Source organism: Callospermophilus lateralis, chromosome 3 (assembly GCF_048772815.1).
Source record: "Callospermophilus lateralis isolate mCalLat2 chromosome 3, mCalLat2.hap1, whole genome shotgun sequence".
Taxonomy (NCBI): Eukaryota; Metazoa; Chordata; class Mammalia; order Rodentia; family Sciuridae; genus Callospermophilus; species Callospermophilus lateralis.
The window spans coordinates 35,772,992-35,797,181 of record NC_135307.1 but is presented as its reverse complement, the minus strand read 5'-3'; the positions used below and the strand labels follow the sequence as shown (position 1 = coordinate 35,797,181).

The 24,190-nt window shown below is 47.3% G+C and overlaps 4 protein-coding genes across 4 annotated transcripts in view; 3 read left to right on the top strand and 1 right to left on the bottom strand.

Annotated features, from left to right (window-relative positions):
• Positions 1 to 1,329: 1,329 nt before the first annotated feature.
• Cebpe (CCAAT enhancer binding protein epsilon) lies at positions 1,330 to 2,786 on the top strand. The gene is made up of 2 exons (XM_076848170.2): positions 1,330 to 1,839; positions 2,451 to 2,786. The coding sequence occupies exons 1-2, from the start codon at positions 1,330 to 1,332 to the stop codon at positions 2,784 to 2,786; spliced, it is 846 nt and encodes a 281-aa protein (XP_076704285.2).
• Positions 2,787 to 13,680: 10,894 nt separating this feature from the next.
• Cirop (ciliated left-right organizer metallopeptidase) lies at positions 13,681 to 18,303 on the top strand. Its single transcript, XM_076849293.2, has 14 exons — positions 13,681 to 13,975; positions 14,079 to 14,172; positions 14,257 to 14,308; positions 14,602 to 14,745; positions 15,000 to 15,125; positions 15,460 to 15,544; positions 15,688 to 15,833; positions 15,915 to 16,086; positions 16,261 to 16,330; positions 16,406 to 16,502; positions 16,604 to 16,876; positions 17,094 to 17,323; positions 17,491 to 17,670; positions 18,153 to 18,303. The coding sequence occupies exons 1-14, from the start codon at positions 13,681 to 13,683 to the stop codon at positions 18,301 to 18,303; spliced, it is 2,115 nt and encodes a 704-aa protein (XP_076705408.2).
• A 218-nt stretch (positions 18,304 to 18,521) lies between these two features.
• Positions 18,522 to 21,375, bottom strand: C3H14orf119 (chromosome 3 C14orf119 homolog). Its single transcript, XM_076850002.1, has 2 exons — positions 21,202 to 21,375; positions 18,522 to 20,063 (listed from the first exon to the last, which is right to left on the bottom strand). Exon 2 carries the CDS (start codon positions 20,060 to 20,062, stop codon positions 19,634 to 19,636), a length of 429 nt encoding a protein of 142 aa, XP_076706117.1. The 5' UTR covers position 20,063; positions 21,202 to 21,375; the 3' UTR covers positions 18,522 to 19,633.
• Positions 21,376 to 21,532: 157 nt separating this feature from the next.
• The window catches only part of Acin1 (apoptotic chromatin condensation inducer 1), a 36,369-nt gene continuing 33,711 nt past the window's right edge, over positions 21,533 to 24,190 (top strand). The window contains 2 exon segments of the mRNA XM_076849999.1: positions 21,533 to 21,844; positions 23,257 to 23,322. Coding sequence (XP_076706114.1) covers positions 21,533 to 21,844; positions 23,257 to 23,322 — 378 coding nt within the window.

The window sequence follows — 24,190 nt, the reverse complement described above, 5'->3', positions numbered from 1 at the left end:
CCATAGCAGGTGTCTCCAACATGCCAGAGTGGAGAGTTCCCAAAGGAAAGAGAAAAAGAAAGCTAGGGGACAGCACAATATCAAGAAATGCAAAGAGGGAGCTATGGGCTTCTCCTAAAGACTCTGAAACAGAGCCCCAGGAAGAGGTAATGACAAAAGAGAAGGCGTCTCAAGCCTCCAAGAGGAAGTGGACCCAAGAGACACATGCTGGAGGTCAGACAACGGCCATGCAAAAGGAAAGACAGCAAACTGAGCTGCAGCAAGCTCCTGAGCTGGCAGCCCAGGGCACAGGAAGTGGGAGGCAGAGCCTCAGGCCCAAAGTGGGGGGCAAAATACAAGCCTGAATCTCTTGCAATGCAGGGCAGTTGGAAGAGAGAGGTGCTGAAGCCACCCGAGGATCATGTCTGTAAGTTCTGGGGGCAGTGGCTCCCCAGGCTTGGGGTGCAGGGCCCAAGTCCTGACCAGGCACCTCAGTTGTTCCCAGGCAGTCAGGGACTATGCCAGACTACTAGAGGTAGTGAGGGCTGGAAACATGTTAGTGTTTAGGCTATTGCACAGACCCTCTGCATAAACCTAGCAAATGACCACACTCTGCACCAGGCCTCTGTGCATAGTTTGTTCCCAGGATCTATCACTACTTCCAATACCCCTCAAACAACATCTCCAGGCCAACACTCAGAAGAATGGTCTGGGAGGTGGGGCTACAAAAGGAACTGACTGCCCCCCAGAGTAGGTGGAGCTCAGCTCTGGAGGGGGGACCAAGAGGAAGGCTTGTCAAAGGAGGAGTTCAGACCAAGCTGGGGGTCGGCACTGGAAGAGAGCTTTCTCTATTCACTCTGAACTGGCACCTCATTCTGCACAGTTGGAAGGAGGAGGACGTTCAGAGTGAGGTGTGGATTTGGAATCCTCAGCAAGGATTTGGAATCCGTGGGCTCAAGGGAGTGGAGGTATTTCCAAAACCTCTGCTCCTGTGCATCTCCAGACCTGGCTTGGACCTCACCAAAGTGCTCCAGCTGTTAACTAGGTCAGGGGCCCCCCTTTCTCAAAGGCCTGCATCCCTCCCTCTGGGGTGTGCCCAGCCCCTCCCTAAGTCACCCCCGGGAGAGAGAGGGGGAAAAAAGGGAAGAGAAGAGAGGCATTGACTACAGAGGAAGGAAAAGGAAGCAGAGCAGAGGAGAGAGGAGAGAAGCAGCACATGAGTGGGTGACAGAGTAGACCAGAGAGGGCAGATCTAGGGCAGGGGGAGATCGACAGAAGGCAAGCTGAGCATCCTAAGGGGTGCCCCAAGAGCAGAGCCCAGGGGCGGGGAGCCAAAGGGGCGGGCCGGCCATGTCCCACGGGACCTACTATGAGTGTGAGCCCCGGGGTGGCCATCAGCCACTTGAGTTCTCAGAGGGCCGAGCTGGGCCTGGGGAGCTGGGGGACATGTGTGAGCATGAGGCCTCCATCGACCTCTCTGCCTACATCGAGTCTGGGGAGGAACAACTACTCTCCGACCTCTTTGCCATGAAGCCAGTGCCTGAGACCCGAGGCCTTAAGGTCCCTGGACCTCCTGCCTTTCCCCACTACCTGCCGCCTGACCCGCGACCCTTCGCCTATCCCCCACATACCTTCGGCCCAGATAGGAAGGCGTTGGGACCTGGCATCTACAGCAGCCCAGGGAACTACGACCCCAGGGCTGTGGCCGTGAAGGAGGAGCCTCGGGGGCCAGAGGGTAGCCGAGGCATTAGTCGAGGCAGCTACAATCCCCTGCAGTACCAAGTGGCACACTGTGGGCAGACAGCCATGCACCTGCCCCCAACCCTGGCAGCACCCGGCCAGCCCCTGCGTGTCCTCAAGGTAAGAGCAACCAGTTTTCCCTGCTACCCAGGGGCTGCAGCAAGGCTATGTGGATGGGGGAATTATGAGGCCATTGCTTATGCTGAGTCTGTTTGGTGTTGCTTTGTGAAATGGACTCATCCAAGGTTCTTTGTGCTCACTACCAGACCATGAGCCCACTCTTTCCTTCTCTGTGAACTCACTCTCACCCTGAACTCCACTCTGTCCTGAAACCCCCATGGCTGGCTGATCTTAGCTGATGTCAGACCCCTTGCCAGCTTCCCTGTTGCCCACTCTTCTTCTCTGCCTCCCGCTTCTGAAGAGGAAATGCCTGTCGATTGTACAAGAGATTCATCACAGATAAATGGAGGAAAAGTGTCCTTGGAGAGTGTGAGAGCATAAAAGGGAATTTTGGTGTGAGGGAGAGGACCCTTTGCATCTGGGTTACTATCTTTCACCAAGACAGGGCAATGACAGGTATACCTTGAAAACAGGAGCTGGCTCAGAACCCTAGATTTCTTTGACGCCCCCCAAGGGATACCCCCAGCCCCGCTGCTGAGATTTCTACTTCGTCTCCACTCGACCTCTTGGTCAGCCCTCATCTCTCCATACCTCTGTGCCTTCCCCTCCAGGCCCCTCTGGCTGCTGCCGCGCCCCCCTGCAGTCCCCTTCTCAAGGCGCCCTCTCCAGCCGGCCCTTCGCACAAGGGCAAGAAAGCAGTGAATAAAGACAGCCTGGAGTATAGGCTGCGGCGGGAGCGCAACAACATCGCAGTGCGCAAGAGCCGGGACAAGGCCAAGAGGCGCATTTTAGAGACACAACAGAAGGTGTTGGAGTACATGGCGGAGAATGAGCGCCTGCGCAGCCGTGTTGAGCAGCTCACCCAGGAGCTGGACACCCTTCGCAACCTCTTTCGCCAGATCCCTGAGGCTGCCAACCTCATCAAGGGTGTAGGGGGCTGCAGCTGAACCTGACTGGTGGACTGTGGGCACTAGACCCCTGGCTTGACCCTGGAGATCTTTACTCTGCTGGGACCCTAGACCTTCACAGACCAAATCCAAGACCATTGACAATGGCAGCTGATGGCTAAGGAAGGCAGGACCCATAATGATTCTGAATAAATTGCACTGTGATTTGCTGCTGGGGTTGTTCACTGGGCCTGGGCCTGGGCCTGGGCCTTTTTGTGTTTGTGTGTGTGTGTGTGTGTGTGTATGTGTGTGTGTGCACGCGCGCGCGCGCGCGCGCACATGTGTTTTCATGTGCATGCACATGTTTAGCACAGGGGACCCTGAGGCCAGGTAATGCCATGTGCCTGGGTCTACATATGTCTTGTCTCTTACAGCTCTCTCACAAGTACCACACAGCCAGATCATATGTCTATCACTTTGCTCTTCTCTCCCTTGAACTTGCTGTCCCTGCCCCTAGCCACCCACTCTGTCCTTCTGCAAGCAGAAGGGAGGCTCCCCACACCACACACACACAAGCTGGTGCAACTCTGGATACTTTGCTGACAGAGCCCTGGAATTGGTAGGGCAATTCCAGCACCATACAGTCTCTGTGCTAGCCTGCTCTCGCCTGAAGGTGTAGTCTGAAAGCTCCTGCCCTAGGTGATCAAGGAAAATTCCTGATGGCTCTGCCATATTTATGGTCCTTTAGCTCTTGATCCAGCACTCTGTATCTTCTCTTCAATTTGATAGCCACAGTCCATTGGACTGACATCCCTCACCATTGTTTCCACCTACCCACTTCCATCTTTATCTTTTACCCCTATTTTAGGGGCTCTGGTTCCCTAAAAGTGGAGAATCTAAGTGTTTGGGAGAGGAATCAGTTATCACCTGGGAAAGGCTCAACTGGGAGACTTGATTTGTATGTGAGCATTGATAATGAGGAGGAGGAGGACAGTGTGCCTGTGCCAGTAAACACCCACATTTAAAGCAGTTTCTTTTTCACAGAATTAAAGCCTTGGAGGCAGAAGAGTGCAGTAATTAAGAGCATCAGTTTGCATCTCCCTCTGCTATTTACTGGTGGTGTGACATTGAACCATTTACTTCTCCTTTCTCTGCCTCAGCTTTTTCATCTGCAAAATGGGAGTAATTTTGGTGCCCATCTCATAGTCAGAACTGGGGATGGAACTAGGAGCACTCTACCACTAAGCTTCATCCCCAATCCTTTTTATTTTTTTACTTTGAGATAGGGTCTCACTAAGTTGCTGAGGCTGGCCTTGAATCTGTGGTCCTCCTTCCTCAGCCTCCTCAGTAGCTAGGATTTCAGATGTGTACCTATAAAAAACAGGGCCTGGCAAATAATAAGCATGAATAGTTGTTATGATTCCACATTGCTATAACTGAAAGTTAACTGTAAAATTCTCATTTTACAGATAAGGAAACTGAGGCCTCGGAGAGGGGAAGGAAATTACCAAGAATCATAGGACTGTTTAGAGGCAGAATCTAAATTAGCTCCATAGTTGGGCACTATAGCACACATCTTAAGGCAGAAGGATTGAAAATACAAAGCCAGCCTCAGCAGTTTAACAAGGCCCTAAGAAATTTATCAAGACTCTTTCTCAAAATAAAAAATGAAAAGTTCTGGGGATGTGCCCACCTTCACTGAATATACTTGAGGGTAGTAACAAGTGCCAACTATTAAGACTCAGAGGTTAAGTTCCCTGGGTTCAATCCTTAGTACCAAAAAAGTAGCTTCATAAAAATCACAGAGTTGGGGCTGGGGTTGTGGCTCAGTGGTAGAGCACTTGCCTAGCACATGTGACGCACTGGGTTCAATTCTCAGCCCCACATAAAAAAAAAAAAAAAAAAAAAAAAAAAAGATAAAGATATCATGTTCATCTATAACTAAAACTATTTTTTTAAAAATCACAGCAGGGGCTGGGGATGTGGCTCAAGTGGTAGTGCGCTCGCCTGGCATGTGTGTGGCCCAGGTTCGATCCTCAGCACCACATACAGGCAGGGATGTTATGTCCACCGAAAACTAAAAATAAATATTAAAATTTTCTCAAAAAAAAAATCACAGCAGTCTTTTTTGTTTGCTTAGTTTCATTTTTTTTGTTGGTTTTACTTCTGGGGATTGAACCCAGGGGCACTCTACCATTGAACTACATCCTAGTCCTTTTTATGTTTTATTTTGAGACAGGGCCTTGCTAAGTTCCTGAAGCTGACCTCCAACTTGTGATCCTCCTGCTTCAGCCTCCTGAGTCACTGGGATTATAGGCGTGCACTACCATGCCAGGCAAAATCACAGATTTTAAGAGATGCTAGAAAAGACCTCAAGAGATCATTTGGTGAGCTTTGCCCTCAGACAAGCAAGATAGTGTGAGCCACATTTTATAGATAAAGCAGTGAGGGCCAGAGGGGATAAGAGCCTCCTGAAGCTCATTCAGCCAGTTGACTGTCTTAGTAGTTGGCTCTTGTCTTTGTCCTCAAGTATATTCAGTTCAGGTAGGGACAGGAATCATGTTCAAGAAATGACCATGAGCCAGGCATGGTGGTGCATGCCTGTAATCCCAGCAGTTCGGGAGACTTAGTCAGGAGGTTGGAGAGTTCAAAGCCAACCTCAGCAATGGCTCTAAGTAACTCAGTAAGACCCTGTCTCTAAATAAAATACAAAATAGGGCTGGGATGTGGCTTAATGGTTGAGTACCCCTGAATTCAATCCTGGTACCACACACACACACACACACACAAAAAAAAAAAGAACAAAGAAATAAAATAAATGATTATGAACTGGGTGCAGTGGCACTAGCTTGTAATATCCTTGACTTTGCAGACTAAGGGAGGAGGGTCACAAGTTTGAGGCCAGCCTGGGCAACTTAGTAAGACCCTGTCTCAAAATAAAACTAACTAAATAAAAAGAGCTAAGGATGTGGCTCAGTGGTAGAGCAATCCCCAATACAAGCTGGGGGGGGGGGCAAAAAGTGATCATGAATTGCCCGACAGTATTAGAGACTCAAGACAGAATATAGGGCTGAAGTCTTTCCTAGTTCACTGCTGGGAAAGCCTGAGTTAGACATGAAGGAATAACTAACTCCCTGGGAGGGAGAGAGACTTGTATCTGGATCAACCCAGTTTCCTTTCCCCTCCCATACCTCCTGCCTCCTCAGGCATCTGTGTTCACCAGGATCACCCCAGCCAGGACCCTGTCCCTTTCCCCCTGCTTTGGATCTGGGCTGAGGGGACAGACCTGAACCCCCAATGGAGGGATCGACAGGAGCCACCTGAGTTTGGGAGGGAGTGGTTCCTGTCTCTGCAGGCGCTTGGGAGAATCCTCTCACCTTCCCTTCAGCCAAGAGGGATGGGTTGCATAAGGGGGTTTGTACAGAACGTGGTGAGTGACTCAACCTCCGGATTTCCTCCTCTCAACTAAGACCACTGCCCCTCGACTTCCTTTCAAGGTACTGGAAGATGGGACCTGGGTTGCCCCAACATACCTCAAGCCTCTTTCCCAGAGATCCACCAAGCTCCCAGCCCACCTGTCAGCTCCTTAGGACCAGAGCCTGCTGGAGGCTTTCTGACTGGCCCAGAATCTAGAGGAGAGCCACATCCTCACCTCTCCACTGGCATCCCAGCCAGAGGCAATGGGGAGCATACTCCACTCCTCTCTGTCAGATTGTATCCAGGGAGATGACTTGCAGCCAGAAGGCACAAGGCCTAGAGGAGACTTTCAATCTGACACCAACTGCTTTTGGTCAAAGTAATTTATTTGATGAGTATTTGTCAAGCATCTATCTGTGAACAGGACAAGTGATCAGCTGAAGGGGTAAGGCAAAGGCAATAAACTAGGTGGCCTAATGTTCTTGGTCCATCTAGATTCCCCCTCTAACTTTCCTGTCCTGCTCAGCTCTCAGGTGGTTGCCTTCCTACCTCAACAGGCTTCCCCAGTAGGAGAGGGTGAGACTGGCAGGAGATGGATATGCTAGAGTGGACCCTTCCTGCTACCTCTTTCAGGGCCTCTCCTGAGTTTAGGGCCTGATGGGTAGTGGCACCCCTGCTGCAGGAGACCATGGTAACTCAATACTGCTGTAGCTTTCCCCAGATCCTGTTCTTTTACCGTTATAAAGTACCTTCGTTCAATTCTGCATGACTCTATTTGAACACACCCTTGAGGAATACCAAATAAACTCGTAGTAAGGCTATGTTAGCTGGGGTGGTTAAGGGAGGCCTCTTGGAGGAAGTGATATTTAACTGGAAACAAAAATATTCAAGAAGGAGGCTGATGTACAACTGGGAAAAGTGAGCAGAGAGAAGAACAAATGCAAAAGGTGTCCATAGATGAAGGAAAAGAAAGGAAACCAAGCGTGACTGGCCAAATGGAAAGAAAGACAAGTGGCAAGCAAGAAAAACACTTCCTTTGCTGCAGAAGGTAGTTGCAAATGACTCTGCCTACTTCCTCTGCCCAGGAGGATAGATACTAAGAAGCAGGACTTAGCCCCTAAAGTCAGATTCCCAGAGCTTCCCCAAGGAAAGGAGCCCAGAAGGGGACAGTTGGCCACCTGTGCCTAGGGAAAGGCTCAAGGATTGGGAACAGGGGATCTTTGAAAACCAGCAAGCAATGCCCCAACAGCACATACACACTCTTGTTGCTTTAGAACCCATAGTTGAGCCCACTTTTCCTTCTTGAGTAGGATCTCAGGCCATGGGAAGTCGTTGAGAAGGAAGACTGTGGGAGACACTGTGAACAGTGAGGAAACTATCAGGCGCAGTGGCGCAGACCTGTAAACCTTGCAATTTAGGAGGCTGAGGCTGGAGGCTTGAAAGATCGAGGCCAGCCTCAGCAACTTAGTGAGAACCTGTCTCAAAATAAAAAATAGAGAGGACTTAAGTATATATAGCTTAATGGTAAAGAGCCCCTGGATTCAATGCCCAGTATTTAAAAACAAAACAAAAAACGGGCGGAAGCTGTCCAAGGTGAGCCTGTCAAGGTCAGACAGGCGGAGGTAGCAACTTGTGAAAGCTACCCCCTGCTCAGTGCACACCTCCCAACCCCCTACATACAGATTGCCACATGCCTAGGCCCCCAGGGCCCCCATCCCAATGTTGCAAGATCCCGGTTGGGGTTGTGGGTAGAAAGGGGCCTCTTCACCTCTACCCCTTGCCTTGCTTCAAGCCAGTGAGGAGACCTGGGATGAAGGTACAGAAGATGCGGGGGCTGAGGGCCTGTGCATTCTTCTTGAACCCAGCCCCCCGCAAGCAGACCCAGTACTCAGTCTGATCTGCTTCAAAGTGAGAGTAGCCTAACCTGGGACAAAACTCCTGTGTGTCCTTGTACTCTCATAAGCACTTGTGGTCCTGCCTCAGAAAACCTCAATGGCATATGAGAAATATTTCCCATGGGCAGAGATGGTTTTAAAGGAAAAGGCTGCAATTTGATTTCATCAAAAAAGCCACCAATTGTGACTTCAGGTCCTAGGAAGGGAAAGGGAAGGCTTCCAAGGGAGAAGCCCACCTTGAGAGCTGAGCTATAGCTTTCCACTTCTCTTTTAGGAAGCAACAGGGCTCTGTTGAGGTAGAGCAAGCCATACATAGAACGGATTTATCCCCCATGCCCTGAAAGCTAAGCTTCATCCTGAAAGCCCAAATTGTCCAAATCCTGATAGTCTCCCGTACCTAGTGGCACTATGACCTCTGGCCAGGCTATCCAACCCTGCTGCAATCGGGACGGTTTGCAAAACGCCTGCTGGCTCCCCCTTTGTCACCATCTGAGGTTAGGACTGTACTTGGGAGATAAGCTCAGACCCCACCCGCCTGTCCCGCAGACTGCTGGCCTGCTGCAATCGGGACGGTTTGCAAAACCCCTGCTGGCTCCAGCTCTGTCACCATTTGAGGTTAGGGCTGTGCTCCAAGATAAAGTGGGGCCCCGCCCACCAGCCCTGCCTTCAAACTCCTCAGCAGTAAGGCCCCAACCAGACCCAGCAGAAGGACCCTTTCTCCCAGGCGCTTGCCTTTATCCCTAGCCTCATCTTTGCCTCCTACCCTCATTACACCCTTTCCTCACTCCCCCTCTCCTCTCCTATCTTCCATCCTTATCTCCTTCCTGCCCCCTCACCACATTCATTCGCTTACTAAAAAATAGTTATTAAACACTTACTCTGGGCCAGACACTTAACTTATTGTAGGAGCTACAGGATAAATAAGGTTAGTCCCTGTCCTTTGTGGAGTTTAGTGAGGGAAGACAGACAAATATGATACCCCAACAAATATATCATTCTAGATTGTGGGCATTGTTATGTGACACAAGTAGAGGAGTGACTGGTAACACCTGATTTAAATGTGAGGATCTGCAAAGACTTCTTTGAGGACATAAAGTAGTTCCTAGTGAGAGACAAGTATATGCAAAGGTCCCTAAGCAGGTTCTTCCTCTCAGGGCAGAGGCTACAGCCAGGGCAGAGCAGACTAGACCAAAGTGGGACAGGGTTGCACAGGAAGAGGCCAAGGGGAAGCTGAGGCCAGAGCTCCCACAGGTGGGGTTTAGAGTGTTAAGGGAGGGCTAATCTTCCAACAGAAGTGGACATTTCCTGGTTTTGTACAAGAAAGGAAGAAATGGCAATGGGGACCAACACAAATAGATTTGTGGCAAGCTGAGGTTGTCTCTGTCTTATGGCTTTTATTTTAACCACACACACACACACACACACACAAAATAGAGGTGACTAGCTAGGCACCATAACCCATACCTGTAATCCTAGTGACTCTAGAGGCTGAGGCAGGATGATTGTAAGTTCAAAGCCAGCCTCAGCAACTTAGTGAGGCCCTAAGAAACTTACTGAGACTCTGTGTCAAAATAAAATTTAAAAAGGGCTGGAGATGTACCTCAGTGATAAAGCACCCTGAGTTAAATCCCCAGTACCACAGGGGGAAAGAAAGAAAGGGTGGGGGGACAGGAAAAGAAAAGAAAAAAGAGGTAACTAAAAGAGGCTGAGTTGAATGGGAGGCTTGAAGCTTGAAGGTATAAAATCCCAGTTGCTGGGGCCGAGGCTGTAGCTCAGTGGCAGAGCACTTGCCTAGCATGTGTGAGGCACTGGGTTTCATCCTTAGCACCACATAAAAATAAACAAATAAAGGCATTCTGTCCAACCTCAAAAAAAATTTTAAAAATCCCAGTTGCTGAGGGCGGAAAGGTAACTGATCGCTGTGATTTCTGACTTGGGAGCACACAACTGAAGCTGATGAGGATTTTAGAGTGACAACACTCTGTCCAGTGATCCTTAGCTGCCCAGGAGCCTAGTACTGGCAAATGTTGGGTCCATCTAGGACTGGCATTTAACCAGAGAGGTGGGATGAGGAGGACAGAGAGGGAAGGGGAGTGGAGGGCATTTATTAAAGAGGGATTGTAGTGGTGAAACTGCAACCCAAAGCAAAGAAAGGGAGACCTAAAGATGGGAAGGATCACACGGTTCCCCACGATGCTTGTTGAACAGCTGCAGTGAACCAACTTCGCAAATGAACCAAGAAAAGAGATCATATCATAGAGGGGAGGTTCAATTCAGTTATTTCGTAGGTGCTACAGTTTCTGGTGATAAGCCTCTGGGTATACCCCTGGGAGTGGCTCACTGGAGTGGGATGGAGGAGCATGTTAGGGGGTGAAGGAACCTAAAGGCCAGCATGCTGGCAGAGCGTCCATGTGGGTGATGACACATTCATGATGACTATGCTCCTTATCAATCCCTTCTTGTACCCACCCAGCTCATCACCTCCTCTCCCCTCATCACTAAGTTCCCCCTCCATGCCAGTTTCCTTCATCCCACCACTCTTACTTCTATTCTTTCATCTAAAGTCATCCTCTCGTATCCCAACATTCTCTGTATCCTTGTTCCCTCTGCTTGCCACCAGCTTTTCTCCTCACCCTAGTCTTCTATGTCCTCTTTCTCTCCTCACAATGCTGCCTCCTCTCTACTCTATGCACTTGAGAAGCAGCGCCGCATTGTGGGTAACACCTGTGCTCAAAGGCCCATGAGGGTTCAAATCCTATACTGCCACTTGCCATCTATGCACATTGCCAACTTCACTGTGCTGTGCTGGGAGGGTAATAATAATGATAATACCACCTACCTTGTAAGGTTGCTGGAAGAATTCGTTGAGTATAAAGTACTTGGAACAATGTCTAGGCATAAAGTAGTGCTCAATAAAATGATTTTATTATCACTCTGTATTTACATCCTTGCTCTTTCCTCTCCTTCAAACCCTACCCCCAGTCTAGCAAGGAAACAAACACCCCCCAAAAGTCAGGATAATACAAGCAGTGCTATTTCAAAGATGTGAAAGAAATGCTATTGGAAAACACAGAGTATGGGCTGGGGTTATGGCTCAGTGGTAGAACACTCGCCTAGCATGGGTTAGGCCCTGGGTTCAATCCTCAGCACCACATAAAAAAAAATAAAGGTATTCTAACATATATATATATATATACACATACATACATACATATATACATATACATACATACATATATATATATATATATATACACACACACACATACATACATACAGAGTAGGAAAATTAGCCAGCTCTGCTAGAAGAAGTCAAGTCTCAACAGGAAAATAACCTGGAACTTGAAAGAATTTGCAGTGCAAATGAAGGAAAGAGGTGTCTCAATGGGAAATCTCCTACATCTGCCTAGGATTGATAGTAGGTCCTCAACAAATATGTTAGTTGACTGACACATCCTCTGTGAGGCTTCACAGAACCTGCTCACAGGAATGCAGGGGAGGGGAAATAAGGTATTCTGTGTTATAGTGTGCAAAGTTCCACCCACAGTAGGTAGTCAAGATCAACCCCTACCTGGCAGAGGAGCACCCGCTCATCATGGCCACAAGAGGGCAGCAAAGCATTAGGTGTGCCTGCAGAGTTAGGCCTGGAAAAGTGGAGAATCAGGCAGTCAGAATTTCAATCCGTCACAGGAATCCTAATCAGGAATATTTTCCCCTAGAACTTTGGAGGAGAAAAAAGACCTCAGACACTTGGAGAAGACTAGGTTTGCCTTAGAGAAAGAATGAGAGTCTCCTAAAGATTTGTACACATGTTGATAATGTTTAAATTTAAAAAATTCTTAAAAGTTGAAAGTCTACATATAATATGTATTCTTTACTTGACTATTTTCCAGGAGCTAGACACTGTTCTCAGCACTTTATATTCACTTATTTTCACAACTCTGAATACAATCATCCTCCTCCCTTTCGTGTATGTGTGTGTGTATGTTTCTGTTTCCTCCTGGTACTGGGGATGAAACCCACAGACTCCTTCATACTAGGTAAACACTTCACCTCTGAAGACATCCCCAGCCCTTTTTTTTGGGGGGGGGGTACTGGGGATTGAACTCAGGGGCACTTGACCACTGAACCACATCCCCAGCCCTATTTTGTATTTTGTTGAGACCAGGTCACACTGAGTTGCTTAGGACCTTGCCACTGCTGAGGCTGGCTTTGAACTTTCGATCCTCCTGTCTCAGCCTTTCAAGCTGCTGGGATGTGCCACCATGTCTGGCTAATTTTTTATTTTATTATGTGGTACTGGGGATTGAACCCAGGGGTGCTGGGGCCTTGCTTAGGGCCATGCTAAATTGAACTTGCGACCCTCCTGCCTCACCTCCCAAGCCACTGGGATTACAGGCGTGTACCACCACACTGGTTCCTTTTCTAAATTTTTTATTTTGAGACAGGTCTTGCTGAGGTTTACCTGGAATTTGTAATCCTCCTGCCCCAGGCTCACTGGGATTACAGGTATGCAACACCATGCTAAACCTGACCCTCTCCCTCAAAAGTTAATAATGGGATTAGTAGGTTTTGACCCTTTATCCACACACTGAAGGCTCCACTCTATGGGTTGTGCCAGAGCCTGATAGGAAGCAGGTGTACTCCAAGCAGTTTAAAACATGGAGGGAGAGACACTAGGCCAACCCTTTAAACAGAGGATGACAAGCTGGTTGTGGGAGGAGAGGCCCCTCCTGCAGAGGTGGTCCCCCTCCATCTCTGGCAGGTATGGAATTTGAGTTGGAGGTGTTAAGAAAAGCTTCCCAGAATGATTGCAGGAAAGGTAGGAATTAGCCAGGCAGGGGAGGAGGGGGTATCCAAATGGGGCAAGGGACAGGAGGTGAAAGCACAGAATGAGAAAACAAAACAAAAAGAGTTCCAAGTTCTCTTAAAAACAGTTTTGAACAACTATTAGTGTCCATTTTAAGAGATTATTTTCCTTACCCTGCAGGCCTTTAAGAAGGTTCTGTGAAGTCTCACAGACCTAGCACAACAGCTTCCCATAGAATGCATCAGTCAACTAACACATATTTGTTATGCACCTACTGACAGACCTACCCAGATGTAAGAGATACCTACAAGTCTTGCAATTTAGTTAGAAGCCTGCCATTTCTGACACAGGCTAGTGAAGTGCAGAGGCCTGTTTGCCCACCTGTGTGCAGGCATTAATGCAGAGTGCCCCGACCACCACCATTGTGCTGACACCAAATTTTTTAGTTCTGGAGAGCTTTCAAGATTTTCTAGTCAGAAAGGCAGGAGAATTAGGATGTCAGATAAAAGTGGGTTAGGAAAGGGTGCCACAGTGGAAAAGGAAGACTTATCCCTGGAAAGATCAGAAGAGGCCTCAAGATAACACTCCCCTCCCCCAGCACTGCACCTCAGGCACCCCCAGAAGAGGATGGCTTTGGTCCTTGTGGTTCATATCCAACCTGCTAGCAGGGAACTGTAGATTTAGTCAACAACACTAAAATCCTGGAAAAACAAGAGTGGTGGAGGGGATGTAGAGACAGAGTAAAGACAGGAAAGGCAGAAACAAGTGAATCAGGGAAGAAGGGAACAGAAGACAAGGTACAGGGCAGACTACGGAAAGATACTGATAGAAGATGCTGCTACTATTCCTCCTCGGGGCAGCCACAGGCAGATGTCTACATGACGAGACTCAGAAGTCCGTGAGCCTTCTCAGGCCCCCTTTCTCCCAAATGGCCCCAGACTTCCGCTCCTCCTACCTCACCCTCCCCAACTCCCTTGATCCTCAACCCCTCCGAATCCAAACTTACTATATAGGAGAGCCTACATCTGATGGAGCTTGGGATCCTGAGGGGGATGTAATGAGAGGGAGACCCCGAGCTCTGACTGCAGTGAGAGAGGCCACTCAGCAAATCCAGGGTGTCCTAGCAGGTGAGTAAGGAGATGTGAGGGGACCAGAGAGGGAGGGAGGGCCAAGACCAGCACCAAACTGAACTCAGAGATGTTGAAGCAGAATTGGCCTCATCTTATTAAGTCCCTCCAGTGCAAGGACCCCTGCTTCTGAGTCGAGATCCTACACAGTACTGTCATGCTGTCTGGGGAGATCCAGATACCCCAAACTACCACAGGTGAGTTCATGTAACCAACAGAACATACAATAAGCCTTCAACATACCAGAAATGGCTCCAGCTCAACACGGATACTCTTGGCAGGTGCAGCCTCTTGAACCCAGGGTACAAAGGAGAGACTTGCCTGGGAGCAAAGGTAAGAGACTTCCCAATCTTAGGGATCTGAAGATCTCTTAGACCTCCCCAGGACCTCTAGCATCAGAATTACTCAATTCTGCTTTGATAACAATGTGGAATAATTGGTCCCTCTCTACCACAACCCCAAAATATATTAAAGCAAGTCAGGTGGCTGGAGGCAGAAATCTGTATTCTCATGGGTGGGTGGAAGGCACTAAGACAGTGATACTCTTCTCCTTTCCTCCTAGCACCTAGTCTCCCACTGTCCATATCCTTCTGCTGAGCAAGATGCCACATCTGACTCCTTTACAGATACCTGATGCCCATCTCCATGGTTATACCTTGTGGCCAGAGCAGGGTCCCCCACAACTGGTCCAGCCAGATGGGCCTGGGGTCCAGAACACTGATTTTCTCCTATACGTGCGGATTGCCCACACTTCCAGGTGCCACCAAGAGGTGAGGTTCAAGTCAAATCTCTCTACCCTGCTGTGCCTCCCTTAATCTTAAATCTCATGAGAGGTAGAGAGGATTGATGCAGTTTTTATTAAATTGTGCTTCTTGCACAGGGGCTAAGAACTCACCAAGCTATGCCTTGGTTACACCCTTCAGAGTTCTACCGTCTCCAGGTCCTTCATTTTCAGGGAGATTCCCTCCATCTTGTTATCTCTTTTCTTCCTTTCCACCCCTACCCTCTCCTGGCCCATCTGCAGCCCTCTATCATAGCCTATTCTGCCTGCTGCCAGCTGGACTCAGAAGACAGGCCCCTTGCTGGTACCATTGTCTACTGTGCCCAACATCTTGTCAGCCCCAGCCTCAGCCATGGTGACACTGTCATGGTAACCAGTGCATGTTGATTAAGGACAAGCAAATGGGTGGGGGGGCAGGGGAAGTGGACACAGGTCACACAGCTTCCCATGAAGTAAAGAACCTACTGAGGATGGGACAGAAGGTACCTCATGCTCTATGGAGCCGATGGGTCTGGGCACAGTGGCATGCGCCTGTAATTTCAGCTACTCAGGAGGCTGAGGCAGGACGATTGTAAGTTGGAGACAACTTAGCAAGACCCATCTCAAAATTTTAAAAAAGCTGAATGGGTAGATTTGGCTATAGAATCCGTTGGTTAATTCTGCTGCAAATCCAGTCCCCTTCACTAAAGTCATTTGTCCTTAGGCCACACTTCATGAATTATTCCATATCCTGGGCTTCTCTGGACAGCTCTTCAAGAAGTGGCGGGACTGCCCCTCCGGACTCAACAGTAAATGGGAGGAATGAGGGAGAGAATTATGCAGTGTCAACCAGAGGGAATTAACTATCTTATGACCTCCTTCCTTCCAGTTGTACTTCACCCTTCCTAGGTTTTCATCTCCTCATATTGCCATCTTCTCTTTCTGTACCCAGTTAGAGAGAATTGTTCTACAAGGCAACAAGTGACAAGGCGAGATAAGTGGGGACAGCTGCTTCTCACCACCCCAACTGTTAGCCACAGCCTGGCCAAACACTTGGGAGTAGTAGGGGTTTCTCTGGGCGTTCCCCTGGAAGAAGAGGTGAGAGTGATAACTCCGTGGGATGATGAAGAAAGAGGGAGTAGCAAGACACAACCAGCTATCTGCTCCCTCCTCTAGCAGGGCCCTTCATCCTCACACTGGGAGGCCAGACTGCTCCAGGGTTCTATAATGGCTGCTACCTTCAATGGTGCCCAGCGCACTCTACTTGACTCAGTCACTCTTGCTGCCTTCCAAGATTCAGGCTGGTATCAGGTCAACCATAGTGCTGCAGAGGAGCTGTTGTGGGGCAAGGGTGAGAAATAAGGGAGATCTGCAGTAACACTCATGACCCACATTAGCTCTGAGGGGAGTGGGATAGGTTGGAAGGGATCATCTGCTGCTAAGGTGAAACTCAGGCTGTGCATAGCTGGTGTTGAGGGATGTGTAGGGATTCATTTGTTGAAGGCTCTCCTCTCTTTTCCTCTAGGATCTGGTCTAGAATTTGGCTTGGTGACCACATGTGGGACCAGCTCCTCAGACTTCTTCTGTACTGGCAGGTATGTGTGCTGAGTGGTAGAGGATGGAACAACCGTCTGTAATTTGAGTGTCACTCTACCATTCCTTCCACATAGTGGGATGGGCTGCCACTACCTGCACTTGGACAAGGGAAGCTGCTCCTCAGACCCCACACTGGAAGGCTGCCGCATGTACAAGCCCCTTGCCAATAGAGTGAGTAGACCAGTGAGCTGGGTTAACAATGGAGTATACCTGGAAGGGAGTCAACTTCTAAGGAATCAAAGCACCCACTTTCCTACTTTCTGCCTTTTCAGAGTGAATGCTGGAAGAAGGAAAATGGGCTCCCAGCTGGGACAGAGAATCCCCACGGGGAGATCTACCATTCCCAGAGTCGCTGCTTCCTTGCCAACCTCACCTTACAAGGGCTCCCTGGGGATAAGACCAGCCATCCCTCTCAGATCCCAAATCTCAAGGAAGCAAAGCTCACTGGCCGTTGTTATTTACATCAATGTACCCAAAGAGGAGCATATGAGGTGCAAGTAGAGGGATCACCTTGGGTCTTGTGTCGTCCAGGAAAGGCTATTCAGGTGGGTACCTTAAGAGGAAGAGTTGTGGCACACTGGCAAAGAGAAGTTAGAAATGCTGGTATGGTTGGTAGGAATGTACAACCTGTTGTGATAGTCATTTTTTTTTTTTTTTTTTTAGCCAAGTACTGAGCCCATGACTCTAGAATATATTCCTTTGAAGGAAAGTTTGAACGTGTAATTGAGGCTGTAACTAAGCCTTTTATGAATTTCTTTGCAGATACCTGGGTACCATGGTCTTCTCTACTGTCCCCAAGGTCGGCTATGTCAGGCCAATGAAGGTAACAACTCTGTTACTTCTCTACCTGTGAATCTTTCAACCCAAGACGTGCTATTCAAGCTGTCTTTAGGATTAGCTGGACCCCCAGGCCACACACTGCAGGAAGAACAGAAAGAAGAGCTGGCTGAAGCAGTACTGCAGGCCCTGGTGAACAGAGGTGGCACTGGCAGGTAAAGGGAACAGTTCAGGCCATTTATACAGTGGGCCATGGAGAACGTTCAAGTTCTTTATTCTCCTCAGAAGATCTTCTGTTCTTACTCCTAAGTCTACATCTGTTTTATGACATACACTCTTCCAGGAAGTATTCTTCCATTAAGAGACTCAAATGTCCATTTAGGTGCTATTTCCACAGCCCATCAATTACCACTAGTTTGGTGTTCACTGTGCATATGTGGAAATCCCCTGGCTGCCAAGGGCCTTCGGTTGCTATGCTGTACAAGGTCCTCACCCTGACTCTCCAGGAGAAGCCCTTAGAAGTGTATCATGGAGAAGCCAGTTTTACCACAGAATATATCAAGTAAGACAATATTCCAAGCAATTTTTTGAATCCCTGGTCTCCAGATGTTCAAAATTGCAGTTATTAAGCATATGTTAGTGCATATTGTTTTAGACAGGGCTACGTATTTCAGAAAATAAGGATCTCTAACATGATCACCTTGGACCCATCATTATGACACTTCACAACAAATAATAGAGTTCCCCCATCTCAAAGAATCCTAGATCCCTTAAATGTTTACATAACATCTACCCAGAGATGTTATCCAAATACCAGAATCTGATTCTTTCCTTAAGCACTTCCCTAACAGATCTCCTTCCAACAATTAAGTTGCTGATGGATCTTGGTCTTATTCCTACATTCAGGTTTTATACTCCTTCCTATCGATTTCCTGTTTAACTTACTGCTTAGATGAAGCAGGGTTTCATGAGTTCTGTAATATAATGGTAAACCTTCACCTCCTAAACTGAGGCATTACTCTTGGCCACATTCTGTGCTCCTAGGTTGCTGGTTACCTGGGACCATAATCCTTCCACGACCCAAATCACTCTGTCTGTGGGACTCTGCCTACTGCTGCTAATTCTGGTGGGTGCAATAGGAATTGTGGCCTATCAGAAACAAGCAACTCTTCGGGTGGGACCATCTGCCCCGTAACATCACTTGATACATGATACACAAGGGGCCCAACTGGAAGAACAAAAGAAGCATGATGTTACCCAGAACATGACAGGGTGTAGCATAGATTATTTAAGACACAACTAGATGGAAAAATCTGTTGTGTACACCTTCCTACTTTCCCTGGAATGCCTCCTTCCAGGTTATCAACTTCATACTAGTCTGGCAATGGAGGGGTGGGGTGAAAAACTGGAGTCTCATGGTTATAAAAATTTATTTTGGTACAAAAAAATAAACTAACCTGTAAAGTATCACTTATTTTCACACTGTTTTTTTGTTATTTTGGTACTAAGGATTGAACTCAGGGACACTTTACTACTGAGCCCTTTTTACTTGTTGGGACAAGGTCTCAAGAAGTTGCTGAAGTTGGTCTGGAACTTGCAATCCTCCTGCCTCAACCTCCTTAGTAGATGGGATTACAGATGTGTAACTCCACATCCAGCTATTTACATACTATTGTAGAGCAACAACAGAAACATCTGCTACAAACTTCAAGAATATCATGTGTACTTTAGAAAAAGTTCATTACAATTTGGTATTTTATCAATTTTCATTGCTAATTGGGGTCAAACAGTGTGAAGGAGGGAGTAACTAATTATCTCCCTCTCCCGATTTTCCATAATTTTACTAAATCTCCACTGGGAGACCCAGTGGTTGGGATGTTGCATAATTATGCTAGAGTATGGGAAAGGAGTAAAACCAGAATCCCACCAAACTATAAAAATATCTTTCCTTAGGCATAGTAGCATATGCCCATAAATGAGCAACTTGGGAAGCTAAGGCAAGAAAATTCCAAGTTTGGGGCCAGCCTCAGCAACCTAGTAAGACTCTGTCTCAAAAAAAGAGAGAGGGGGATGGGAGTATAGCTCAGTGGTAGAGCAACACTGGGTTTAATCCCCAGTACCCTTCCCCCAAATAACACTTTTTCTTGTTCTTCTCTCCTGTTTCCTATGGAAGGATTCTACTTTATATCCTTCATGCGCCAGCAATAGACTTCAGTTGTAACATGAAGGTTCCTTTCGGTTACAGTTGCAAAAGTCATTTACATTTATGAGGTTTTGACATCTCTTGGCAGGAAGCAAACTAGGGAGACTGATTTGGATCTGCTTAAATGGATAACAATTTCACTAGGAATCCAGAGGAAATGCTGGTAACGTTGAAGTAACCATGCCTATACTCATATGTAAGTTCAGTCAGCTCATTGAGATACTATCCCCAAATCTTTAAGTGACACATTTGAATTGAGTCACTGTGGAGAGATGGTCTTGACTCCACCAGCTGTGGTTATTTTCTTTGATCTGAATGTCTATCAATCCTTACCAGCTGTAGCAGCAACTGCTTGGTAAAACTTTGCCACGAAGTCTGGGTCACTGACCTCCAGTTGTCTGACAAATTCATTGCGTTCCTGCTCAGCCCAACCTTGAAACCACTGATCCCAAAGACGTAGCTGACATTCAAAGATACAAGGTGGTCGGTTTGCACCAGATACACTAAGTTGCTCCAGACCATCTAGCAGTGGCTGTAATTTTCCTGGCACTGCCTTTGCTACCAGGTCCTGTAGAAAACGTTCACGCTGGGGACCTGACCAACTGGCAAACCAGTGAAGAATACACTTCATCTCCTGGGAAGTGATGTAAGACATGGGGGGAGGGGAAGAGTTGGTAATATTGTCTGGTACTGAGGGTAATGGAGAAGGGAAGGATAGTGGCATTGAAGAGGAAGATGATTCCAGTGGCATCCTGAAACATAAAAGCACTGTTATATACTCTCTAGACAGAATAAACTAAAATACAACTTCCTAGGAATCTTATTGCCAACACGGCAAAATCCTGTCACATCAATAACAAAAACATTGAAAACATCATATAGTGTTAAAGGGCCTTTTTGCAATATGCACATAGTCTCTGAAGTTTGCAAGAACTTCATATTATCCATGAATCCAGGATTCCCTTAATATTTTCTATAAAGCACAAGGGAACACTAAACAGCAGAGTGAGGACCTTGTCCCAAATTAGATAAATTAGAAAACCAAGAGAAGCCAGGTCTTCAAGGGTCTGAAAAACAAGTTGGTTTGTTGACTTATATGGGTCTAATAAGTGTTATACTGATGTGTGACAATTTGTCTTTGAACTATTTTCCTTAATGTGTTTTTGTGTTTCTTAACGTGTTTGTGGTACTGGGGATGAAATCCAGGGAAACTTTACCACTCACCTACATCCCCAGTCATTTTGATTTTTTATTTTGAGCCAGGGTCTCGCTAAGTTAAGGCTGGCCTGGAACTTGTAATCCTCCTGTCTCAGCCTTCTAAATCGAGATGTGTCCCACCAGGCAGGCTCCTTAATGCTTTATATACCTATAGGTGACCTCCTATTCATTTTACACCTGAATGCAATCGAACGATCAATTTGATTTGAGTAGTTTCCAGCACTACAGTCTGAATTTCTAGCAATGAAAACCTTAAATTATTTGTCCATGACCTATATTGCTGTTTGTGTTTCTTCTGCTCTTAAGTTGGAAGATTTGCAGTGACAAATAAAGGAACCCCTAAACAATTAACATCGGTTCACACTTCAAGGTGACTGCCATTTTCAAAGCGGCCAAACCACAAAGGGAAAATTTCGGGATCTTGTCCCATATCTTTCACAGCAAACTCAAGTTCATTGTTATGAATCAGTCAGTTCACTATCTGTGACTAAAGACACAGTGCTGCCTCTAGCCCGCTTTGGAAGCCACGAGTAACTCCATCTTAGATGGAGTGGCGGGGATTCGGAAGATGGGGGACGGTAGTTATTTCCATAAGGAAGCACAAGGCTTGCCCTACTAAGGTAATCGGCAAACACCGAGTATGACCCAAGTAAGGACTTCTTCCTTCCTTACCTCCTGGAGTCTCAGAGAACACGGAGACTGTCACAAGAATTCTTTGACTCCAACTACAGCCGCTGCTTCCATATTTCCTGAAATCCCTAAACAGGGCCAGCCCGGCAGCCCACGCACTTCCGGTCTCGAACCAGCCCCAAACACCCAAGAGCCCCAGCGCTTCAGCTCCAAGACCGGAGATGGCCGAATATCTCCGATTATGGGCATGCCAAAGTCGAGGGCTTCCGAATAGATTCGATTTAAAGCCTCGGCAAGGCGAATATAACCGAACCTCAAAGCAGGGCGAGGGAGGAGAAGCTGCAGGGCGGAGGCAAAGAACCGATTGGTGCCGATGTGAAGACGGAAATACCCGAGCAGTTCCGGAAAAATCCGGGGAGCTTTGAGTGGTAATCGAGGGGCAGACTATGGCAGTGGGCGGGGTCAGCTCGGTACGTTCGAAGGGCGTTGGCGGAAATTACCGAAGATGCCCGAAGCCGTCGGGACGGACCCGAGTACCTCACGCAAGATGGCGGAGCTGGAGGAGGTGACTCTGGACGGGAAGCCTCTTCAGGCGCTGCGGGTGACCGACCTGAAGGCCGCACTAGAGCAGCGAGGCCTAGCCAAGAGCGGGCAGAAGAGTGCCCTGGTTAAGCGGCTCAAAGGGGTGAGAAGTCGGCGTTGCCTGGATGTCGGAGGGGAGCGGACCCGGTAGAGACTAGTCTCTGCCGCGGCGCAGGCGCAGTGTTCGGGCTCCGCGCGAGCTCTCTCAGGCCGCCAGCGCGAGCCTGCGGATCCGCGCGCACGGTAGTTGGTGAGGCTCGCGCTGGAACAGAGACCGCGCCGGTTCCCGCCTTAACGGCAGCAGCGCGAGCCCAAAATGGGAGGGTGCGCGCTACTCTCCTGGAGTGTCTTAAGCTCCTTCCTCCTTCCCCCACCCCCTCCTTGTTTGTGTCTGTGGTTTCGGCGCATGCGCTGCAGAAGGAGTTAAATCCCACTACAACCACCAGCGTTGCTGGCCTGAGGGGGGCGAGTTGGTCTGGGTCCGAGTTAGGGGTACAGTTGGCGGAGGGGTAGCTGGGGTTAGTATCTGTATCTGCAAGAATACGATTGGGATAGGGTAAAAATGTCTGCTTGATTAGATTAGGAGGTGAGATGAAGAGACCCTGATTTGAAGGCACTTGGTGATAGTGGGGTGTCTAGTTTATAGGGAGTCCAGAAGCAATTTGAGTAGATAAGGATTTGGTGAATATTGAGAGAAGTGAGTCAGGTTAGTATATGTTGGAGATTTTGAATCGATTTGAGTAGATGGGGGTGGGCTTGTCGTGAGGTAGGTAGATGGATTGGTGGGTATAGGTTTGGTGAAAATGGAGGGAAGGTGAAGTGTCTTGGCTTTAATTATAGTTCATTAGGATACGTGGCAGGTAGTACCCATTAGGGCTAAGTCAGCTCAAGGATTGACTCGGCAGACCGTTGCTTATACAGAAGCTGACGGTTTTGTGTGGGTGTTTGTGGATTAGGTCAGACCACAGTTTACAGAGTTTGTGGTCATTTTCTAATGTAGCCTTCTTTTTGAAATTTTTGTAAATTTGATAAGTCTAGGTGTCACTCTGCTGGAATATTCAAGTTCACTCAAGTAGTTCTAGTCCTGGGTAACTGATCCAGGTAATTCATTCAGGCCCCAAACAGCAGCCCCATGTTGGTTTTATGTATTCAAAGCTTGTTTGAGTATTTGAAATGTTCTTACCTGCATGGGCAGTTTTAGAAGGGGCTCTAGTTAAAAGTGCAAAGGTATTAAGAGATTGTAATACTAGTCTGTCACACCAACACTGATTGTCTGTGTGCCTGTATCTTTACATTTGTAGATTAGGAGGGGTAACCAAGGCCACCTTTAAAGGTCTTCAGAATATGAATGAGAACGGTATTAGTAAAGAGCTTTCAGGGCTTCATAAAAGAAGTACAGTTTAAATGTGTATTTAAGTTATTGAATTTAATGAAAAGGTTGTGGAAGGGGTGGAGATTTGATTTCTTCCTTTTTTTTCCCCCCTGGTTTCTGACTTTTGCCCTTCTCTGTGCCAGGCTCTAATGCTAGAAAATTTACAGAAACATTCAACACCCCATGCTGCATTCCAGCCAAATTCCCAGGTAAGAAAGTTTGTTAGATAGAATGGGCTGTTTGGAGATAGACACACATGGAATGACCTGGTTTTGTATTTGAAGCTTAATTTCTCACCAGTATTTTCCTAAATTCCTTTGGTTGGAAGTATTCTCATAGTAAGGTAATTGAATTCTAAACAAGCCCAGTTTTACACAAGGGCTTGGGGTGAAAAACAGAATCAGGAGCTACCTGTTAGTTTTAACCTATTAGTTTGAAGTGGTGTTTGCCAAAAGATATGGCTTAATGTAGTATAAGCATCTGACATCATTTATTTGCCATTGGTTTGGGAAAAGTAGTTGATGTAAAGTAGGTCACCAGTAGGACAGTGTAGGAAAATACCTGCTGATCAGGAACTATGATTGACATAATTTTTCCAAAAATTCAATCTCTGTAAATCACCCACCCTTTCTGTTGGTACCTACTAACTATATGTGGTCACTATTAAACATCACTAATAGCTTTGCTACTTAGGAGAAGAAACTTAAACTTGGAGGCCTTGGTTTCCTCAGTTTCCTTACCTGTAATATGAGCAATGGTTGGACTAGAACTGTAGTTTCATAACTGATCTTCTGGAATTATGTGTAGCTGCTTTTATGGATTACCAAAGTAGATACCTTCTTCAGAAGTAAGCAAAGTTTGTGTCTTTCTCTTAAACCAAATTAGTTTATATTTTTCTCTTAAACCAAAGTTTGTATCTTTCTCTTAAACCAAATTACTATTTTTATTTGCTTTCTATATTGAGCTTCTGCATAAGATTTCCTCTAAAGACATTATTCTGTCATTAAAAACAAAAATTCTTAGACTGCACAATTTCTTGGGGTTCCTGTCAGCTTTTAAAAATCCCCTCATTATAAT